Source organism: Grammomys surdaster, unplaced genomic scaffold (assembly GCF_004785775.1).
Source record: "Grammomys surdaster isolate TR1022 unplaced genomic scaffold, NIH_TR_1.0 170, whole genome shotgun sequence".
NCBI classification, from domain to species: Eukaryota; Metazoa; Chordata; class Mammalia; order Rodentia; family Muridae; genus Grammomys; species Grammomys surdaster.
The window spans coordinates 10,082,060-10,102,464 of record NW_021604618.1 but is presented as its reverse complement, the minus strand read 5'-3'; the positions used below and the strand labels follow the sequence as shown (position 1 = coordinate 10,102,464).

Genomic DNA, 20,405 nt, shown 5'->3' with positions numbered 1-20,405 from the left:
TCTAGCCCAGGCTGACTTTAAATTTCTGGCAGTCCTTCTGCCTCAGCCTCCAAAGTGTGGGATTAGAAGCATGTGCTAGCATGCCCAGCAAAAGCTTCATTATAAAACTTTAAGTTTATGCCAGGTGATAGTGGAACACGTCTTTCATCCTAGCACTCAGGAGGCAGAGGTTGGTGGATCTCTATGAGTTCAAGGCCCTACCTGGTCTACAGTGCTAGTACTAGGACAGCCAGGACTACACACTACACAAAGAAACCCTGTCTCAAAATAATAATAATAATAATAATTATTATTATTATTATTATTATATGACCAATAAACTTATTGCATATGGACAGATCTTCACAGTGAGCCCTGTAGAGGGTCACAAGATTCTCCTGCTCGCAGATAAGCGTTAAATAAACCAAGAATGCTAAGCAACGTAGACTTGTCTCTTCAAGGAGGGGATATGTATACCTGTTTCTCACACATAAGGCTGTGAGTGGGTGTTGTTAATAGCCTGGTAATCCATGCTAACTGTAGGGTTGGGCCACTTCAGACTATTATGCTTATCCTAAATTCTTACTCCCTAGACCTTATGTTGAACCTTGCTTCTCAGTCCAAAAGAATCTTTTAAAGGAGATGTCACATGGTCCTCTGCCTCTGCCTAATGAGTACCTTTACCTTTTATTCCACTGAAAAATAGGAAGAGTAGATTAGAGAGACCAGAAAAATCTCCCAACCTATTCATAGTAAGAACTCTGGCTAGGGTACCACAGTGTAGCTTTATTTACGTCATCATTTTCTAGCCAGGTGACCTCTTTGCAGTCTAGGTCATAGACCACACCAGATCCTAGGCTCTTAAAGCTATAAAACCCATCTTCTCAGTAGAGGTTGTGTCACACAAAATTTGCAAGAGAATTTTAATGCAGTCACACCTTGAGCTTTATTGTAGACTCCTACAGAACCCCTGTTATTAGCACCAGTCTAAAGCTATAATGGCTTACACACTGGAGCCCGTTGGGAAAAAGAAAAAAACTTACATTATTGTAAGAAAAGTCCTAATAAGATATTAACTTGGCTGTCAAAAATCATTTAGTTTATCCCTATTGATAGTATCTTTAGGAATGTTCAAAGTTTCCAAAAATTAGGATTTTCATAAATATAAGATTTATAATTTTGGGGTGACATTTTCCTGTTTTTCTGAATTAGCATAAAAAGAACATTGTTTGGATCATTTTTCCAGAAAACAACCTCCCTCCCTTATCAGATGTGTATGAAGCTTAGCTTAGCTAATTCCTCATTCATTGTTACTGCTAAAGTCATCACGACTTACCAAGTAATAATACACACTTAGCGGTGTGTTCTACTAGGAAAATAATTGCAGAAATAGCAAAAGCGCCTCTTACTGAGCATGCTGTGTTTTACATACTATTTCATTTCATTGGGAAATACCACCTCATCCCACCATGAACCTTAGAAAAGAGGGAGAAAATTAGTCACATGGTAGTTTATGCTTGTAATCTCAGTGCTCAATAGGCTGAGACAAGAATGTTTTATGTGTTCCAGCCCACCTAAAAAGTGAGATCCTATCTCAAACTTATAAATCCTTTACCCTTAACTTCCACTGGAAGTTACCTATGAAAGTGATGACTAGAAGGGGAGAGTAGGAAAATCAGCCAACCATTTTATGGTAATAACTCTGGCTTGGACACCACAGTGTAATTTTATCTTCTTACACATGAACAGAGTGACCATTAAAGCCTTAAACGTTTTATATATGTGTGTGTATATATATATATATATATATATATATATATATGAAGGTAGAATGTTAAATGTAAAAGTTAGCTGTGGACTTTATGTATCTCAAACTTAAAGAATTAGTCTAATCCATCTAAAACTCTGCAAATTCCAGTGCTTGGAAGATAGAAACAAGAGGATCTAGAATTGAAGCCTCATTCTCAGCTAGTTAGTACATTGAAGCCAGCATGGACTACGCGTGCCTCACAACACACATAGGTGTGCACTCACGAACGGCTGTCACTATTGATTTTGAAATGTTGCAGATTTCAAAGTATTTCAGATATCATCATGAATTAGTTTATACCACATGTTTTTCATGTTCTGGGAACATGTTAATAGATGTAGATTATTTGAGGTAACAAATATGCTTTTTGTGCAGGGGGAAAATAGTATTAAGGAATCTTTTCATATTAAAATTTTCCACATGGTGTTTGCCATTACAAAATATTTTGGGAAAGAGATTTTTATTGGTCTTCAAAATGTTTTATGATTTTGTGCTCATACAAGCAAACCTTACCAAGAACACTGTCTTCAACTGTCCAACAGCTTTGAATACTTTTTAAATAATCTAACAAAAATATTTGTAGTCATTCTTTAGATGTGTTTTTTAAACTATATTGTTAGCTTTTGAAACATTAATTCCAAGTATTAATACTTTTACAAATGATATGAACAGCAAGGTCTTCATAATGGACTCCCTTACCTCTTTAGCATAGTTGTAGTATCTTAAAAGTTAATTTTAATGACTCACCATTTGAATTATATATTCATGATATTAGCCTAGTCCAAATACTTAACTGAACACATTCTAATATTAATAAAAATATTTTTTATTTTTCCTTTTCATGTGAATTAAAAAATTAATTTTATATTCAAGAATTTCTAGACTTTGGATATAATTTTTCTAAAAAATAATTAGAATTTTTAGTTTCTATGAGACTTACTCAACTTGAATGTAGAGCTTTTAGCATTCACTGTACACATGGTCTTGGCTATTGAGTTAATTTATTAACAAGTGTTAAATATAACATTGCAATGTTTAACCACAGCTGTATTGGGTGCCTCTTGGTTATGTCAGAAGAGAGGAGGACACTATAACATTATGAAAGTAAATATGATGTACAATAAGTAACTATGCTAACATGTAATTGTATCAATAAGCCATTGAGCAAAGTATTGCAAAAATAATTCAAATATTTGTTCACAGCAGCAGTTGTTAACGTTATTGAGATACCTCTTCTTGGTGAAATCTAATCCAAAAAGTTAGTGATTAATTTTCTTCTCATGTGTCGTTTTCAGGTGGAGGTTTAGCTGTTGGAACACTTCTTCTGATTGGTTAGTATAAAATACATGTTGTAATCCTTCTAACCAGTTCTGTTTGTTCTTATTGTTTTTATGAGTTTCTCATTCTGAAACTGAATATTTAAATGGTAAGCTTTCCACAGATGTAAAGTCAGATTAGAACTTGTCCTATACTTTTTTAATTCAAAATTGAGATAGGCAAATATATCTGAAAATGTAGCTCCTAACATTTGAAAATATTTGCTTTTCGCTGTACTTTAATTTAAATTAAATTTAAAGTGAAATGTAAATTTCTTGTTTTGAAAAAATAAAATTCAGCATTAAAGATAAATTTTAGTGATTGATTTTGAAAAATGGAAGAAGTAATGTGTGTGCTATATATGAGTGTACAGATGTGTAATGCATTTCACAGGTTTGGTTTGAATGAAAAATGGCAAAGTAGGCCATTTTTGTACATTTTAAAAATGATTATATTTCTTATTAAAATATACAGCCTTATATGGCATATTTCAACATAGATCAGTCTTCAAATTACAGTAAGCCTCATGTATTCCACAGTGAAAGCACTCTTGTAAGTGTTTAACCTATTTACTTGTAACATATCTACTGTTTCTAGTTTAGTCTTGAATTGGCCAGCCTACTTTTTTGCATGACCCCATTAAAATTAAAAGTATCTGTTTTAATGCCTCAGATTTTCCCTAACCTAAATGGGAATCATTTGGTTACCTGGCTGGGAACGATAGGGTAACTCCTTGTTCTCCCCATGTCTTCTTGATATACCTCATGGGGTGACATTTCTCTTTCATTGTCTAAAACTGATAGAAGAGTTCATGTCTAATAAGACCTATAGTCAGGAAACTGAGGCTATAAAATATAATGACCTAGACATTTATTAGTACCAGGCACCAATAAAAATAAGTTTGTGTTAATAGATTTTTAAACAGAGCAAGGGATTGTTGCAAATGTTTTTGGAAGATTTTCTCCTAGAAGGATTATAATTACAAAGTGATGGTTGTTAAATTTTCACATACATACAGCATTTATCTAGTGAAACTAAATCCCTGGAAAACTCAAAGTTATCTATAACATCTCATTTCCTATCTCTGCTTAATCACTGAAGGAGAATGATAATGGTTGGAGAGTTGTCCTTCATTTGGGTCTTGCTGTAGGTCATATATTATGTAAAGTGCTTTGTATATGCTTCTTTCTTTACTTAATATGATCACTTTATAAACTGTTAAATTTGTATTATCTGTATTTCACTCATAAAATGAAATTTGTGGGGCAGAGTAACTTCCAGTTTCACATGGATAGTATTAGAATTTTGCTCTAAATCTAGATCTATAAATTTGTTTTTTGAGTGAGACATTTGTAATTTTTAATTGTCTTATTATTTTTGAGAATTTTATATATAAGTATTTTGTATTTGCCTCATGCTCACTTCCCCCTCTATCCTATTCAGCACCTCTTGAGTCTACTTCTCTCAAATTCATGACCTCTTCAATAATTGTTACACACACACACACACACACACACGCACATATATCTTCATATATATATTCATATGAAGAGAGAGAGAAAGGGAGAGGGAGGGAGAAGAGGGAGACTTAGTTAGGGTTTTAGTGTTGTGAACAGACACCATGACCAAGACAACTCTCATAAGGATGTTTAATTGAGGCTGGCTTATAGGTTCAAAGGTTTAGTCCATTATCATCAATGTGGGAGTATCTCAGAATCCAGACAGGCATGTTACAGGAGCTGAGAGTTCTACATCTTCATCTGAAGTCTGCTAGGAGAAGACTTGCTTCCACACAGCTAGGATGAGGGTATCAAAGCCCATGCCCACAGTGACACAACTAATCCAACAAGGCCACACCTCCTAATAGTGCCACTCCCTGGACCAAGCATATACAAACCTGTATATGCTCTAAACACATACACACATACACCTACTAAGTCTATTTAGTATTTGAGCATGTGCACATATGTGCATGCATGCGTGTGTGTGTGTTTAGAGCTGATCATTTGGAGTTATATGTGTGTGTGCGTGAGTGTGGGTGTGTGAAATGAATGTATGTTTATAGTTCATCGTTTGGAATTAGATTACCCATCAAGGGGCTTACCTCTAGAGAAGGCTGAATCTCTATCTCTTAATAGCTATTGATTGCCTATAGCTCTTCTATCTAGGAGTGGAGAGTTGTAAAATTTCACTCATCCACATTGGCATATCAACTGGCCGGTCTTGTTTAGGAAATCGTATTGTTCAAACTACATGGGTGCAACTTCTCTGTCAGACACAGAAGATTCTATATTTTGAGGCTGTAGCAGATGTACTGGACTCTTGTTTCTTCCAGTCTTTCCACCTTTTCTTTTACAATGTTCTCTGAACCTTAAGTGCAGGGGTTGTGGTATAGATACATTACTTGATGTTGGATGTCCCCATGGTCAGTAGTTCTTTGTATTTGACCAATTGTGAGTTTGTGTAGTAGTCGCTCTTTGCTCTGAAAAGAAACTTCTTTGATCAGGAATAAGAGATATACTTATATCTAGGTATAAAAATAAGTACTTAAGGACTAGACAGATGGCATGGCTGTTAAGAGCACTTATGGTTCTTTCAGAAGACCTAAGTTCTATTCCTAGCCCCCACACAATGGCCCATAAACATCTGTTGACTATGCAAGTGCTACACTGACATATATGTAGGCTAAACACACATAAACAAAAAATTAAAATATATTTAGAATGCAGGTAGAAATTATAATGATTTATGAAACTGGCAGTTGTAGGTTCTCTTCTAGGATCCATGACCTCACTAGACATGGCTGGTTAAATTTACTACATCAGAAATGAATTCCCTCCTACTAAGCGGGCCTTAAGTCCAATTAGACAGATGTTGGTTACTCCCAAAATGGAAGTGCCACTCACTATTTGTACCCTTATGGATATCTTGCTGGACTGGTCATTGTTGTGTTTTGTAGACTGTGTAGCTAGATAAGAATCTTGATTGCTTTTCTCCCTTGGCAGTTTGGTTATTAGGAGACAGTAGGAGAGCTAATCTTCAGGGATGAAGAGGCTGACTCCTCTGAGTCTGATGCAGAAACTATGGCATCTTCAGCAATAAGATAACTTGTAGTAGGCAACTAAGACTAATAGCAATAGGCTATATTAGTTTGTGGGTGTTGGGTCAAGTAGAAAATGGACAATCAGGATTTGAAGATAAAGTATAGGAACTTGGTAACACATGTAAAGAATATAGAATAATAAATAAATAAATAAATAAATAAATAAATAAGGAAGGGACATGCAGGAGCCTTGAGACAGCAAGTCTTTGAATTATAGGCATAGAAGATGAAGCATCCCAGGTTATTAGCAAAGACCAGATCTTCAGCAGTATCATAGGGAAAACTCCACATTAAGGGATGACATACATATACAGATACAAAAAGCACATAGAACACCAAATAGACAGGACCAGAAAAGAAGCTCTTCGCAACATGTTATTGTTAAAAAACAGTGAATATACAGAACAAAAAGAGGCTATTAAAAACTTCAAGACAAAAACAAACAAACAAAAAACCCTCACAAAACAAACAAATAAACAAAAACCCAAAACTACAAGTCACAAATAAAGGAAAACCCACCAGAATACCAAAAAGCTGGTTTCTAGGTAGAAACTTTAAACAACAGAAGAGTCTAGATCAACATAGTCCAAGTTCTAGAAGACCTCAGATGCCAGCCTAGACACTGTCCTGTAGCTTTCTTGAATGCCTTATTTAACAGCCATAAACAGTGGGATAGGAGTTATATCCCTTTGAGGAATGAAGAAACACCTGTGTATGTTGGTTTTTCTAAACTGAGGTTTCGAAATTCTAAATGTAAAGGATCTTACTGAGTATAAAATGAAGACACAGTTACAGACTGATATAAAGTTATATTTTATATGGTCAGTATTTCTCTATTTTGACAGAACATTTCTGTTTAAAATGGTAAAATATCGTCAGGCCTGGTGGCATATACCTTATAACCCATCACTGTGGAAGCTGAGGCAGGTGAATCTCTGAGTTTGGGGCCAGCCAGTACAAGTTTATTGTAGTTTTTACATACATACATGTGAGTGCAAATGTGCATGTGTGTGCTTATACTCCCAGGGTGAGTGTGGAGGTCTGTTTCAGGTGTCTAATTTGATTATCCTCACTGTTATTTTTAATGCATTTTTTATGTAGCTTTATGTGTAGGGCTGTTTGCCTGCATGTATGTCTGTGGTGCACCATGTGCATGAAGTGCTTGAGGAAACCAGAAAAGGGTGTGAGAGTCCTTTTAACTGGAATTACAGATGGTTGTATTTTGGTAATTCACCTCTGGAATGAAGAGCAAGTAGTTTTACCCTCTAAGCTGTCTCTCTGGTTCCTCTCCACATTACATTTTGAGATACTGTTTCTTCACTGAGCTCACCGGTTAGTTATGTCCCTGACCAGTGATTGCTGTTCCACACCCAGGACTAGGGTTATAGGTGAAAACCATTACAACTGGCTTTTTTCTCAGATCTTCCTGTGTATGTGGCTGGTACTCTATCTATCCTCTGAGCCTTCTCTGTCTCTATTGTGAATTGATAAACCATTTTCTCATCAACTGGATTATTCTTTACTTATCAAGGCAGTTGTATGTGTGACATGTACCTGTGGCTTTTCAAAGCAGTGTATTTATAGTTTCAAATGAAGTGTAACTATGGAAACTAGAACTAGTGAGTGTTACCAGCCAAAACTCTGAAAAAGTAGATGCCTTCAGAATATTGCAAAATAGCTAAATAGGAATGTCTGAAAGGCCATCTTATGACGAGTAAACCACCAAAGGTAAATTTTGTAATACAAACTTGATTCAACAACTGAAAAAATCAACTAATTAGGAAGAAAGCTTTACTCTGGCTCATAGTTTCAATGTGTTCAGCACTTGGTCAGCTAACTCCTTTGATGTGGGCCTGAAGTGAGGCAAAACACAGCTGAGGAGCTTTGTTAATCCCACTGGAGCCAGGAGATGGAAGGAGGAGGCACAACATAATATGTCCCTCACACACAAGCCCCCAGGGACCTTCCTCCAATGAGGGCCATGTCCTAAATTTTCACCATCTCCTGATAGTCCATTCTACTCTGGGTCCATCCATGGAGTGATATGTTGAGGATGCCAGAGCCCTCGTTATCTAATTGCCCTCCAAAGGCTTCATCTCTGAACACCATTACATTGAGGACAAAGCCTATATGTGACATTTGAGGGAATGTTTCAAACCAAAACCATAACAGTACTTGAAACAGGGTTTGAGATGATTTGTACTGAAATTGCTTCAGACCATTTGTTACTCAGCAACAACTTAAAAGTATCAAGAGGGAAGTGTTAGCAGATAATGGATCTTCATCTATTTACAGAGATGCAGATTATCAAGCCAGGTTTTTATAGAAGTTATCATTAATAAAAATACAGGTTACATTGATCGATACTGTTTTTTAAAGTATTCCATATTATATAATTTTAGTTGTATAAGTAATGAAAGGTATGTTGTTGGCAAGTTAGCTACAAGTACAGATGCTTCTCTGTGTAGTTATTGTAAGTTAGAAGATTCTTAAGTTGAACCACAGTAAGTTGAGGACTGCCTGTAGTTGTAAGAATATTTTTGTTTCAGTTATCTGTTACTGTATACCAATAATTAACAAAACTTTAATAGCTTACAACAACACACACTTTTCTATGGATCAAAGGGCTAGTCACAGCTTAGCTAGGGAGTTCTACAGTGGTTGTAGGCCATAGCTGGATTTTCTTTTTTTTTTAATCTGAGTATGTGTCTATGGACAAACAGCTTCTGGGCTCACATCCCTGCCAGCAATGTTCAGTGCTTTGCTAGCTATCTGAGCCACGGGGCATTTCACAAGATAGCTTCCAGTTTTTGAAAACCATCATGAAAGAATGTCTCTCAGCAAGGAAGATGATATTACAGTCTTAGGAAACAAGGGATGGATGCCATGTCTCCTTTTCTCCATTCCCTTGTTTAGTAGAAAGTCATAGGTTCTGCTGCATTCACTGAAGATTCCTGGTGTGAAAGACCAGGAAACAGGACTATGGGAATCACCTCAGGACAGATCCATCATCTGCTTCATAATTTTAAATTAATATTTCTTATGATATCAAAAAACTGAGAGTTTTCAGGGTTTTCTCTTGTGGGATATTAGAAATATTGTATGTTATATTAAGCACACTTGAAATTGTTGAGCTCCATTTTTCTTCTAAACATAGATTTTGGATATTGCTTTTATGTAGTTACCGGGAAGCCACCTACCTCTCTTAATAAAGCAGTCTAGACAGGGTTGTGTTAATATACTTTTGTGTAACTTCTGTTGCTCTCTTTGTGCTTCAAAGGCAGAGTTAAACAGTTGCAGCAGTCACCATAGGTTCCACAAGCTCAAATATTTACTTTTGGGCTTTTTTACAAAGAAGCTTTTTATATGTTTAATTTATTTTATCTTAGTACCATATAGTGTGATGCTGAAGCACTACATGGACCAGACAACCAGATCTGAATGTACTCTTAGCCAAATCTCCTGACATCTGTTTTAAAGCAATCGTGGTGTGCACTGTTAGGCGGCAGAAATCTTGGATTCAACCCTTTATTAGCTTTGATCTAGAAGTTGGTAGCACAGGACATGACAACATACAACATATGTCTAACATGTAAATGGTGTTATAGATGTGAGAGTAATGAGAAAGACTTAAAGTATAAGAACATATTGGAAGATGAAAGAAAAAAACTACACACATGAAGACCAGAATTGACAGTAAGAGGACATGAGCAGAACAGACGTACACAAAGGCAATGGCCAGGCCTCCTCAAGTACAAAGTGCATACTCAGGACTAGTCAGAATTCAGCTTCATCCTAAGTTCCTTATTTCAGTTTGTGAGACTCAAGCTGTAAAGCTTGAGAATGTTCCTGCCATCCCCCAAACCACTCTTCACCAAGCAGGTGACTCTTGGGGTTGCTGGCCGTGTCCAAGGATTTGTTCTTATCATTTCCATAGTACTTTTATCTTTACATAATCATTAATTCATGATAGGTTTTACATTTTAAATATTTTTAACTCTTTGTACTCTCCAGTTTTACTGCTATTTCTCTAATTTGGGCCATAATTGCCCATTTTTTGATGAAATTACTGTAATAGATTTTAAGGGGTCCCTATATTTAGTGTTTTCTTACAGACCCTTTCCATTCCCTTTCCATAATTGACTAATATAAAAACTTGAACTCGATAGATCTGGCTTAGAAGTATCTATGTTCTGTGTCAACACAAGATCTGAGCTCTTTAAATTAAGACTAGGGGCTGGAAGGATGGCTCAGTGGTAAAGAGCTTGCCTAGGATGTTCAAGGTCCTGGGTGTAGTTCACAGTACCAGAAAGGAAAAAGGAAAAAAAGGAAAGGAAAGGAAAGAGAAAAGACACACATGCACACACACATACACACACACACTCACACACTCACACACACACTCACACACACACAGAGTCTTCTCTCATGCTTCATGTTACTCACTCAGACCTTTTAATTCCACCAAAGTACCAGGCTTTTTTTCTTTGTATTCCAGGCCAGGTATCTCTTCTAGAAAATCTTTTGTAGTTGTTTCATTCTCCTTCTCTTTACAGTAGATATTTTCCCTTATAACTCTATACTTCTTTAGTATTTACTTATATTACTGTGTACTTATTTGTTGAAACTACATGATTATGATTATTTAACCTCTTTAGTTATGTAGAAGCTCTATTGTCATAAGAAATATTTAGAAATAGTGGATGAATGAATGAGTTGAAAGCCTTGCAAAAAACAATTTTTAGTTGTCAGTTATAAGTAATAATGGGAAAAATAAGTAGTCCTGAGGTGCTTGAGTAATTATGTAAGAGATAATTTTAAATGAAATGTTAGTGGAATAAATAGACTTAGTTCCCAAAGACTCATATTTATCACATAATGTAAACTGTAGTCTAACTTTAAAAAAATCTTCATAGTCTATACAAAATCTAACACTTAAAAATTTTAATCTTTTAACTGTCCACTCCTATAAACTAAAGAATAAGTTATACTTCCAACATATAGTAGCACAGAAAAAAACATTTATTGTTTTTAAATGGACGAATTGAGGCATTAAATAATCCACCAAAGCAAAACATGGGGAAAAACTCAAATTCTACATCTCCATGTTCAACATTTAGGGTCCATAATGCAATTGGCTCCTTTCCAAAAGGGCTTGGATAGTCCCAACCCTCCAACTTTGCCACCTCAGCACACAAATTCTCCCATAGGTTTATTCAAGCATCACTTATATCCATAGTTCTCCTTGGAATGCACCCCATGGTTCTGACATCTCTACTATCTCTGGGTCTCAGTTGCAACTGAAACTTCACCTTCATAGCTTTACTTATAGTCCTTTTAAGGCCTATCTGCAGGGTCTCTGTCCCTGCCACATACTTTATCTCCTTTGCTGTTTCTCCATGATCCCCTCTGTCTTGTCTCTTTTATGCCTACAAAGCCAGTACTATGAGGATGATACATAGTGTTTCTAATTGTGCTGCTAGTTTTACTCCTGTGAACTACACTTGTTCCAGTTTTTCAGGACTTATCTGAAGGAAACAGTTTCCTATTTTTCTTTTGTAACAAATTAAGTTTCACATCCCATGTGATACTGTTCTCCTTAACAATTACAGCTGTTTTTTTGTTTGTTTGTTTTTGTTTTTGTTTTTGTTTTAGCGTAAGTCTGAACACCATTCTGTCCTGACGTTTCTTCTGCCAAACAAATCAATCCATTCCCTTCAAACTTAACCCTATCCAAGTTCTCAGGACATAGGGAGAAAGTAGCCATAGTTTTTAAGATTTATTTAATTACTTTATTATATGAGTGTTTTGCATGCATGCATTTATATTAAGCATATAATATTCCTTTTTGTCCTCAGGAATCAGAAGGATGTTGGCTCTCTGGGAACTAGAGTTACAGATGATTGTGAGCCACTACATGGGTACTGGGAATCAAACCCAGATGTTATGCAAGGGTAACAGATAACTCTTTTAAGTGCTAACCCAGCTCTATCAGCCAGTATTTTGAAGGAAATATCACACAAACATCCCTATCCTAGTTCCCAGTAGTGTCATTGTTTTCTGAACCCTTGTGAGCCCGGCCTCCTATTCACATACCTCTCAGCATTCTTATCTTTCAAGCCTTCTAAGAACAGACAGCTGAGTTTTGCTCATAGCATTCAATGCTTTTCTAGCTCATAGTTCTAAAGTCTTCTACATTTCCTTTCAAAAACAGTTCCCAAAGTTATACAGCTATGACTCCATTCTCTATACCATTTCTGCCCTACTTGCATTTCCATTTTTAGAAAAGATTATTTTTATTATTTTTAACTATATGTATGTGTGTGGGTGCATATGAATGCAGATGCCTGTGGAGACCAGAAGTGTTGGATGTTTCTCTGAACTGGAGTTCAAGAGTTGAAGACATGTTTCTTTCAAACCATTGCTTTAACTGTTCCTTATAATCATATGTGATTAGAAATACACAGTGATTAAAAATACCTATTTTGACATTGCTTAGTAAACCTGGCCTCAACATTTTGTACTATGTTTCCTCTTCTGTAATATTAACAGAAGGAAATAAAAGCCAAATATTGTTCTTAAATCATGGTGTGGTTGTGAGTGGGGGCAGGGAAATGCATGTAGTTGAAGACTGTTGTGAGCTTCCAAATGTAGGTTCTGGGAATTGAACTCGGGTCCTCATTGTAGGCTCTTAACTTCTGAGCCATCTGTGTAGCCCCTTATTATGTCTTGATATAGTAAAATAACCAAACGAACGAACACAAAACAGAGTAGAGTAGAGAGAGCTTATTTTGCCTTACAATTCCAGGTGTAAGTGTCTCTTTTATTTCCTCTGATGGAGGGATTAGATGAGAGCCATACTCAGGTTTCATGAATACATGGCTGGTGCTGAGCCCAGAACATTTCTCTGTTGTAACCATCCCTAGGCCTAGAGTTGGAAGCTTCTAGTCTCCATTCAATGTAATTTTCCAAGCTGACTGAGTCAATCTAGCTTCTCTCAGCTTCTGTCTGAATTGCTCTGCTTATACTCATACTAACTTTGGCAGTATGTTCTAATCTTCTGCCTTCTTTTCATTCTATGGCTCGTTCTGTCTTCACCTGAATCTACCCTGTCTCTCTAAAACTGTCCTGGTAAAACTGCCCTGCCTTAAGCTCTCTCAGTGCTGTTCACAATGGGCTGACCTTCCTACCCTAGTTAGCATAATCAGGAAGATCTTCCATAGACATGCCCACAAGCCAACCCAGTTTACATAGACCCTCAGTTGAGACTCACTTCCCAGGTGATTCTAGATTGTGTCAAGTTGACAAGCAACACTAACCACCACACCTGCCATAGACAGATACAACTATTTAGATATCTAGCAACATAGACAAGCATAAAATAATGAGAAGTAGATTTGGGAAAAATCTACTTGGAATAATGGGACAGATCACTGGAAATTTCATATTATAGGGATAAAAAAGTTAAGCCTGTTTCTCTTACTAGGCCTTCTTCTACATCATGGACATAAAGCACAGGCATAGTTCTATGTCTATAGGATATCCCATCAATATTTAAGGCAGCTCTGCCTTGTCTCTTGGGACTCTTTTTTTTTTCAAGCTAAATTCCATTTTTCTCTTCACATACTTTTTGGCTCCCTTTTCCATCTCAGTCACTGTCTTCCAAAGAGGCTTAGTTTGTGTAAGTCTCCATATTAACATTGTCTAACAATGTTATGTATTATATACATATAATGTAAACAGTGGTGTTAAGGAGATTTAAATCTCATCTCTTTTTCTATTCACTTATCTATGGATCTGGCTGTTAAGCCCTAAGTCTGACAATGTTGTCTTATGTTTATATGTCCAGTTGAACCTAAGAATTAGATGATTTGTTCAGGCCTAATTGCATTTGTGTTTTGGAATTTTTACCTCATCAACTGTACTTGCCCAGAATTCTGACAATTTACTAAGTAGATTAATCAACTTAGTAAGTTGTTGCTATTGAACAATAGTTGTTGCTATTGAACAACCTCAAAATTTATTTCACAAATTTGATCATTTTCAGCATGATGACTTTATTGTTTTTGCTAGTCCCTAAGTAGCTCATCTTCCACATATCTGTCTTTCCTGACTGAAAGGACTGAAAACATATAGGGAATCTATAGAACACATGTTCCTCCCTCCCTGCCCCACTTTGTGTGTGTGTGTGTGTGTGTGTGTGTGTGTGTGTGTGTGTGTGTGTAAGATATTCAGTACATATACATCACTTGGCACTAGGCTTCTGTAGAGTGTGCCTTCACTGTCATAGTTACCCATTAGCTCTATGGAAAAATTGCAGTTTTGTATTTTAGAAGCTGATAGAGCTGGGATATTCAAGAGTGCCTTGAGGAAAGCTTCTTGAGAATTATTTTGGAGAAATTTATGCAAATTGGGCAACAGTCTTGCAAGAACCAGCAATATGTTCTGCACCAGTGACTATCTTGTTGTGGACCTACAGCAGTATTAGAAGAGAGGGCAGCTGAGAGAGAATACAAACACAACCTGTTGAGCTTTGAGGTTTTGCTTTTCTGTGTGTTTTACTGTGACCTCAACTTTGCATTTATTTTTTATTTTTCCAATTAAATATTTTGTTTCTTCACTGAAAAGTTGTTAAATAACAGTTATATACATTTTAAAGGCAGAAGATGCCATTTTTTAAACTATACCACTTAGCATGCATACATTTATTTATATGTGTTAAGCTCTGCTCTTTGTTCACACTGATACAGAGCCTGTAGACCAGGTTAAAGGGTTTAGTTCTTTCTACCAAGAACAAAAAGAGAAACCACCAAAAAGATTTTTATGTAGAGTAATAAGATAGTCAGCTTTCTTCCATAGTAGTTTCCTTTATGTTACACTGTTTCACCTCCTACAAAACAGCATCAGTCTCACATGGTCCAAAAATATTAAATGAAAAACTCCAGAAATAACCAATTAATGCATTTGAAATTATATGCTGTTCTGAGGTGCATGATAAAATCTCTTCCTCACCACAATGTCCCTGGGACATGACTCACTCATTTCTCCAGCATAACCATACTACATATCCTACCCACCTAGTTATCACAGTTGTTGTCAGTCATAGCATCACAGTACTTATATTCAGGTAACCCTAATTTTACTTAATAAAGCCTCCCAGAGAACAAGAATGCTGAAACCTGCAATTTGAATATACTAAAGAAAAGTTGTAAAGTGTTTCCTTTAAGAGAAGAGATGAAGCAATAAGATATTTTAGAACAGGTAGATCCTTGCTATTATAGTATAGATTATACTTGCCCTGTTCTGTTCTTAGTTAATGTTAATCTCTCAGTGTGCTTGACTTACTAAGTTTTATGATAGGGTTGTATAAATACATATCCATGGTGGCATAGGGATTAGGACATGCACCACTTAGGCTAGGCTAGGATATGGTCTCTGGCATCCAGTGTGGTGATGCTCTTGGGACAGATCTTGGGGAGCAACTGTATTAAAGATGATTTGAATCGGTGGAATAATCAAGAGGCAGTTGTAGTCATCCAGGCAAGAGGTTTTGCAACATGTCTAGAGGAGAAGCATCAGCATGAAGAAAGATAACTAAATTCCAAAAATATTTTGAAATTAAATTCAGCAGAATTTTCAGGATAAAGAGTCAGGTGTATAGGTAAGAAAGAGAGAGAAAAGATGTCACATGTAAGTCTTGACTTTCTAGAAACCAAGAGGGCCACATTTGGTAGAGGAATAGAATGAGCTGTTGAACTCAGTCATGGACATGTTTGGGGTACTCTTATGTTTCTGCATTTAACAAAAGCCTGAGAGCAACAGCAAAAGTCCATGACAGCAAGATGAATAAATAAACATGATATAAATTTGCTGAGATGTTGTATAACTTTAAGCTACAAGACTACAGAGAAGTGATTAGCATGAAGAAAGATGGGGTATGAATATCAGTGACTGTAACCAAGTAAGAAAACATATGTAGACAAGGTATAGTAAGAAAATACATGAACATTTTAACTGTGATTCTGCGAGGATAGTGGGATGGTAAATGGAATTTTTGAAGGTTAAATTTTCCATATCAAAATAATTATCTTGGAAATTAATTTTTTATCAGGTTTATTCCTTACATCATTGACTTATAATGATGTCAATTTAAACACTTGCTTTTGTAACCTGATTTAAGAATAATTATTTGAAGCTTTTAAAAAATGTGACCTTTTACTTTGTTGTAAAGTTGAATGGGGACAAATTTTTAAAAGTTAGCATTGGACATTTTAGCCCTGTTAGAGCTGAATTAATCAACACACCCACACTTCCAGCTTTTCACCTGTCACCTGTTAGCAGTGCAGACTCAAGCACCTTCCTTTGTCTTTACACATTGAGATTCTTATAAAATGTTATTTATCCATGTAAAACTTATATTTTGACTCAAGAATATGAAGATTTTCACTTTTGATAGTCTTAAATAACTAGCTATATTCTTTAATATATACAGCTAATCCATTGCATCCACTATACCTTGATCAAGGATTTGGTCTGTGATAGAATAGTGAGCAGCTTTATGAATAACTGAATGTGTGATATTTTAGTTACACCTTATAAAATTGTTTTAGTCAACTTTAATTAAAAGTGTATTTAACAACATGCACACATTTCATGTCTATTATTTTAGTGACTTCTTGCAAATGTATACTCACATAACCAGCACAATCAAGATATAAAACATTTCTATCACTCCAAAATGTTTGCTTGAACCAATTTTCTTGCTCCAAACACCCAAGGTCTTCCTTCTATCTCTCAAGATCAGTTTCATTATCTCTAGGATAGCATATAAACGTAATCATATTCTGTATATTCTTTTGGATCTGAGTGTTTTCACAGCATGTGTTATTATTCATCTATGTTGTTGCTTGTGTGTATCACTTTTTGTCATTTCATGGAATTCAATTTATGAATATATTATCTGTCACTCTGTTCTCTAGTTAACAAACACGTTGTTTCCAAAGTTTAGCTATTACTCCAAAATAGCTACTATAAGCATTTTTATTGGTTTATTTCTAATCCTGTATTTTAATCTCACCTAAAATTTCTGGGTCCTTATAGTAAGTACTTGCCTAGCTTCATCAGATACTCACAAACTCTTTTCCTAAGTATATATACTCTCTTCCATTGCCATTGGTAATTCAGGGTTTTGTTCTATGTCCTTGCAGTCATTTGTATTTAAATTACAGACATTCACATGGAATATGATGACTTCTCAAAATCAATTGGCATCTTTTGATGCTAATGTTGTGATTAAACATCTTTTAATATGTTTGTTAACCATCCATATGTATATTTTGTGAACAGTGTCTTCACATCTTGTGCTTATTTCTATAGTGGATAGTTTGAGTACCAATCCTCTGTCGGGCATGTATTTATTGCAAATATTTGCAGTCTGAAGGGTTTTTGTTTTGTTTTGGTATGGTTGTAGTCCTGTTATTGTTGTTTTATTTTTTGTTTTAGTCTATACTGAGGATCTCCTTTTGTAGCCCAAGCTTTCCTCCAACTTGGATTCCTCTTCCTGCAGGTTTCTGGGTACTAAAATGACATGCCTGGGGCCTTTAAAATTATTGTTTGTTTGTTTATATGTATGTAAGCACTCCTACTGTGTGAGATCTGGGGTTGCTTTCAGATCCTCAGACCTGGTTACAAGTACCTTTACCTGCTGAGCCCTTATGCCAGGGTTTTCTGTTATGGTTTATATGTGTTTCCCCTAAGAAACTTTTGTTTACACCAAAGTTACAAATATTTCTTGTCTTCTGTAATAGTTTTATTCTTTTAAGCTTTTACATTTCAGTTGGTTATTCATTTAGAATCATTTGAATAGTTGTACAAGAGGTAAGATGAAAGTTCTCTTGTTTTGTGATTGACTTTAGTGTGAGTTAAGATTAAAGGTTAGAGGTTAGGGTGAACCAAGGGATGGATGGATGGATGGATGGATGGATGGGGATATATATATATATATGAACCTTGGAGAGTGGGAACATGTTCTTAGGGTGAAGTTTCATTGGCTGAGAGTTACAATTCTGGAGATACTTCATTTACATGGAGAGCATTCCATTGAGCCAGTAATTTTGCCAAGAATTATATGTTACTCAGATAGAAGATTAGGGATCAGGCTCCCCAGATCAGGCAGAGAAGAGAAAGCCCCATTAAGAAAATGGAGTCCTAGATTCTTTGCTCAGGAAAGAATCTAGGATATAGTAGACTACAACCTTAGTATCGTGGTGCAACATTCTTTCTAAAACTAGTATAATTGCTAAGTATAATCATCTCTAGTTGCATCTATTTTCCTTCATCATTTTGTTCTTTAGTCTGAATAAATTTCACTGGTTATAGACCACGTTATATTTATCTATTCCTTTGTTGATGGACAACTAACTGGCTCCCAAACTTAGATATTATAAATATTGCTAGAAAAACCACTGATGTCTTCTAAGGGTTTCTGTGATATGTTGACTTAGAGCCCATCAGTTATGTAAAAGTAAAATAATTGGGCCATATAATAGCTCTATTTTCATTGTTGAAAAACCTCTATGCTGGCTAAACTAACTTATATTCCCACCAGCAGTACATAAAGGCTCCTTCTCTCCACATCATCACAAGCATTGATCATTGTTTCTTTGCATAACTACCATTCTGGATGGAGTGAGATGAAATCTCAGTGTGCTTCATTTGCATTTCTCAGAGGGTTCTTGGTACTTTGTCTTCTTATAGATATACTGGCTATTGCTACTTCATCTTTTGAGAATTACCTGTTTATTTCATTAACCCATTCACTGATTGGGTTGATTGATTTCTTGTTTTGTCTTATAGTGATTTCCTTAGATGGGTAATTAGTGATGATTTTTTTCTCCCATTCCATAGCCTGTACCAAATCTTTTTAATTTCATAGAATTTCATTCCCCAACTGTTGGTATTTCCTGAGTGACTACAATCTTTTTCAGAGTTTTTACCTATGCCTCAAATTTGAAGTATTTAAAAAATTTCACTTTCTTAGATTTATCCAAGGAATTTGTGTGTGTCTGTGTGTGTGTGTGTGTGTGTGTTGGATGCATGTGTGCGTGTTTGCATGTGAAGGCAACTGAGAGCACATGTGAGTGTCCCTGTGGAGGCCAATGGTCAACAATAGGAGTCTTCGTCTTACCTTTTGGTACTGCTATCTCTCTGTTTATCAGTTCATCTAGAGCAGCTAGCCAGGTCCAGGAATTCACCTACTTTTGCCTCTATAGCCCTGGGGTTACAGGTGCATGCCGGCACACCCAGCTTTTAGCATGGATGCTAGATGTCTAACCTCAGATCCTCATGCTTGCACTTTGTGTTTAGATTCATTTAGTTTTTATTTTGTAATATTTACATTTTAAAAAAATCTATTTTCTAGTTTAATTTGTCATTGAAATTGCTAATTTTCTCTCTCATATATCTTCTTTCTTTCTGTTTTATTCTTCCTTTCTTCCTTTCTTTTTTTTCCCCTTGAGGTAGGGTATCACCATGGTAGCTATGGCTGGTCTGGAACTCTGAATGTAGAACAGGCTGGCCTTGAATTTGTACAGATCTATCTACCTCTGCCTTTAGAGTCTTGGAATTAAGTACTAAACACATGTGCCATCCATACTTTGACTCTGTTTTAGCAGTTCTCTCTATTGTTGACTCCTTTTCTTGGTCCTGGATTGAATTTATCTGCTTATGTGTATTGTTGTTGAAGTCACTGAACATTTTTACCCATAAACTTTTAAAATTCTCATTCAACATTTTCCCCTTTTCAATGTTTTTGAACATAGCAGTTAAGTATTTTTGATCATGAAAGTTGTATTGCTTTGCTTTTCATGTTTCTTTATTCTTATGTTATGATTTCCACACATCCTGGTTTGGATATCTCTTTCATTATTATTTAGAGGATCCTTTTCCTCTTGAGGGTGCATACTACCCACAGAGGAGGAAAACAGAACATCAGTAACAACAAAAACTTTTCTAACAGCAACATCATACCATGTGAAGTTTAGAGATACAGTTAAAAGTGATGAAAACCCACTAATACATCACCAAATGACCATAAACCAGAAAAATGGCAAAGCTACCTAGTACATGGTATGGAATAAATAACTATGTAGGATGTGTGTGTAGAAGCGTTTACTAAATGAGGTCAAATGAACAAGG

General features: G+C 35.8%; 1 protein-coding gene across 1 annotated transcript in view; it reads left to right on the top strand.

Moving 5' to 3' along the window:
- Elp4 (elongator acetyltransferase complex subunit 4) overlaps positions 1-20,405 on the top strand; it is a 204,556-nt gene that overhangs the window by 4,039 nt on the left and 180,112 nt on the right. The window contains exon 2 of the mRNA XM_028767104.1: positions 3,085-3,120. Coding sequence (XP_028622937.1) covers positions 3,085-3,120 — 36 coding nt within the window. The remainder of the gene's footprint in view (positions 1-3,084; positions 3,121-20,405) is intronic.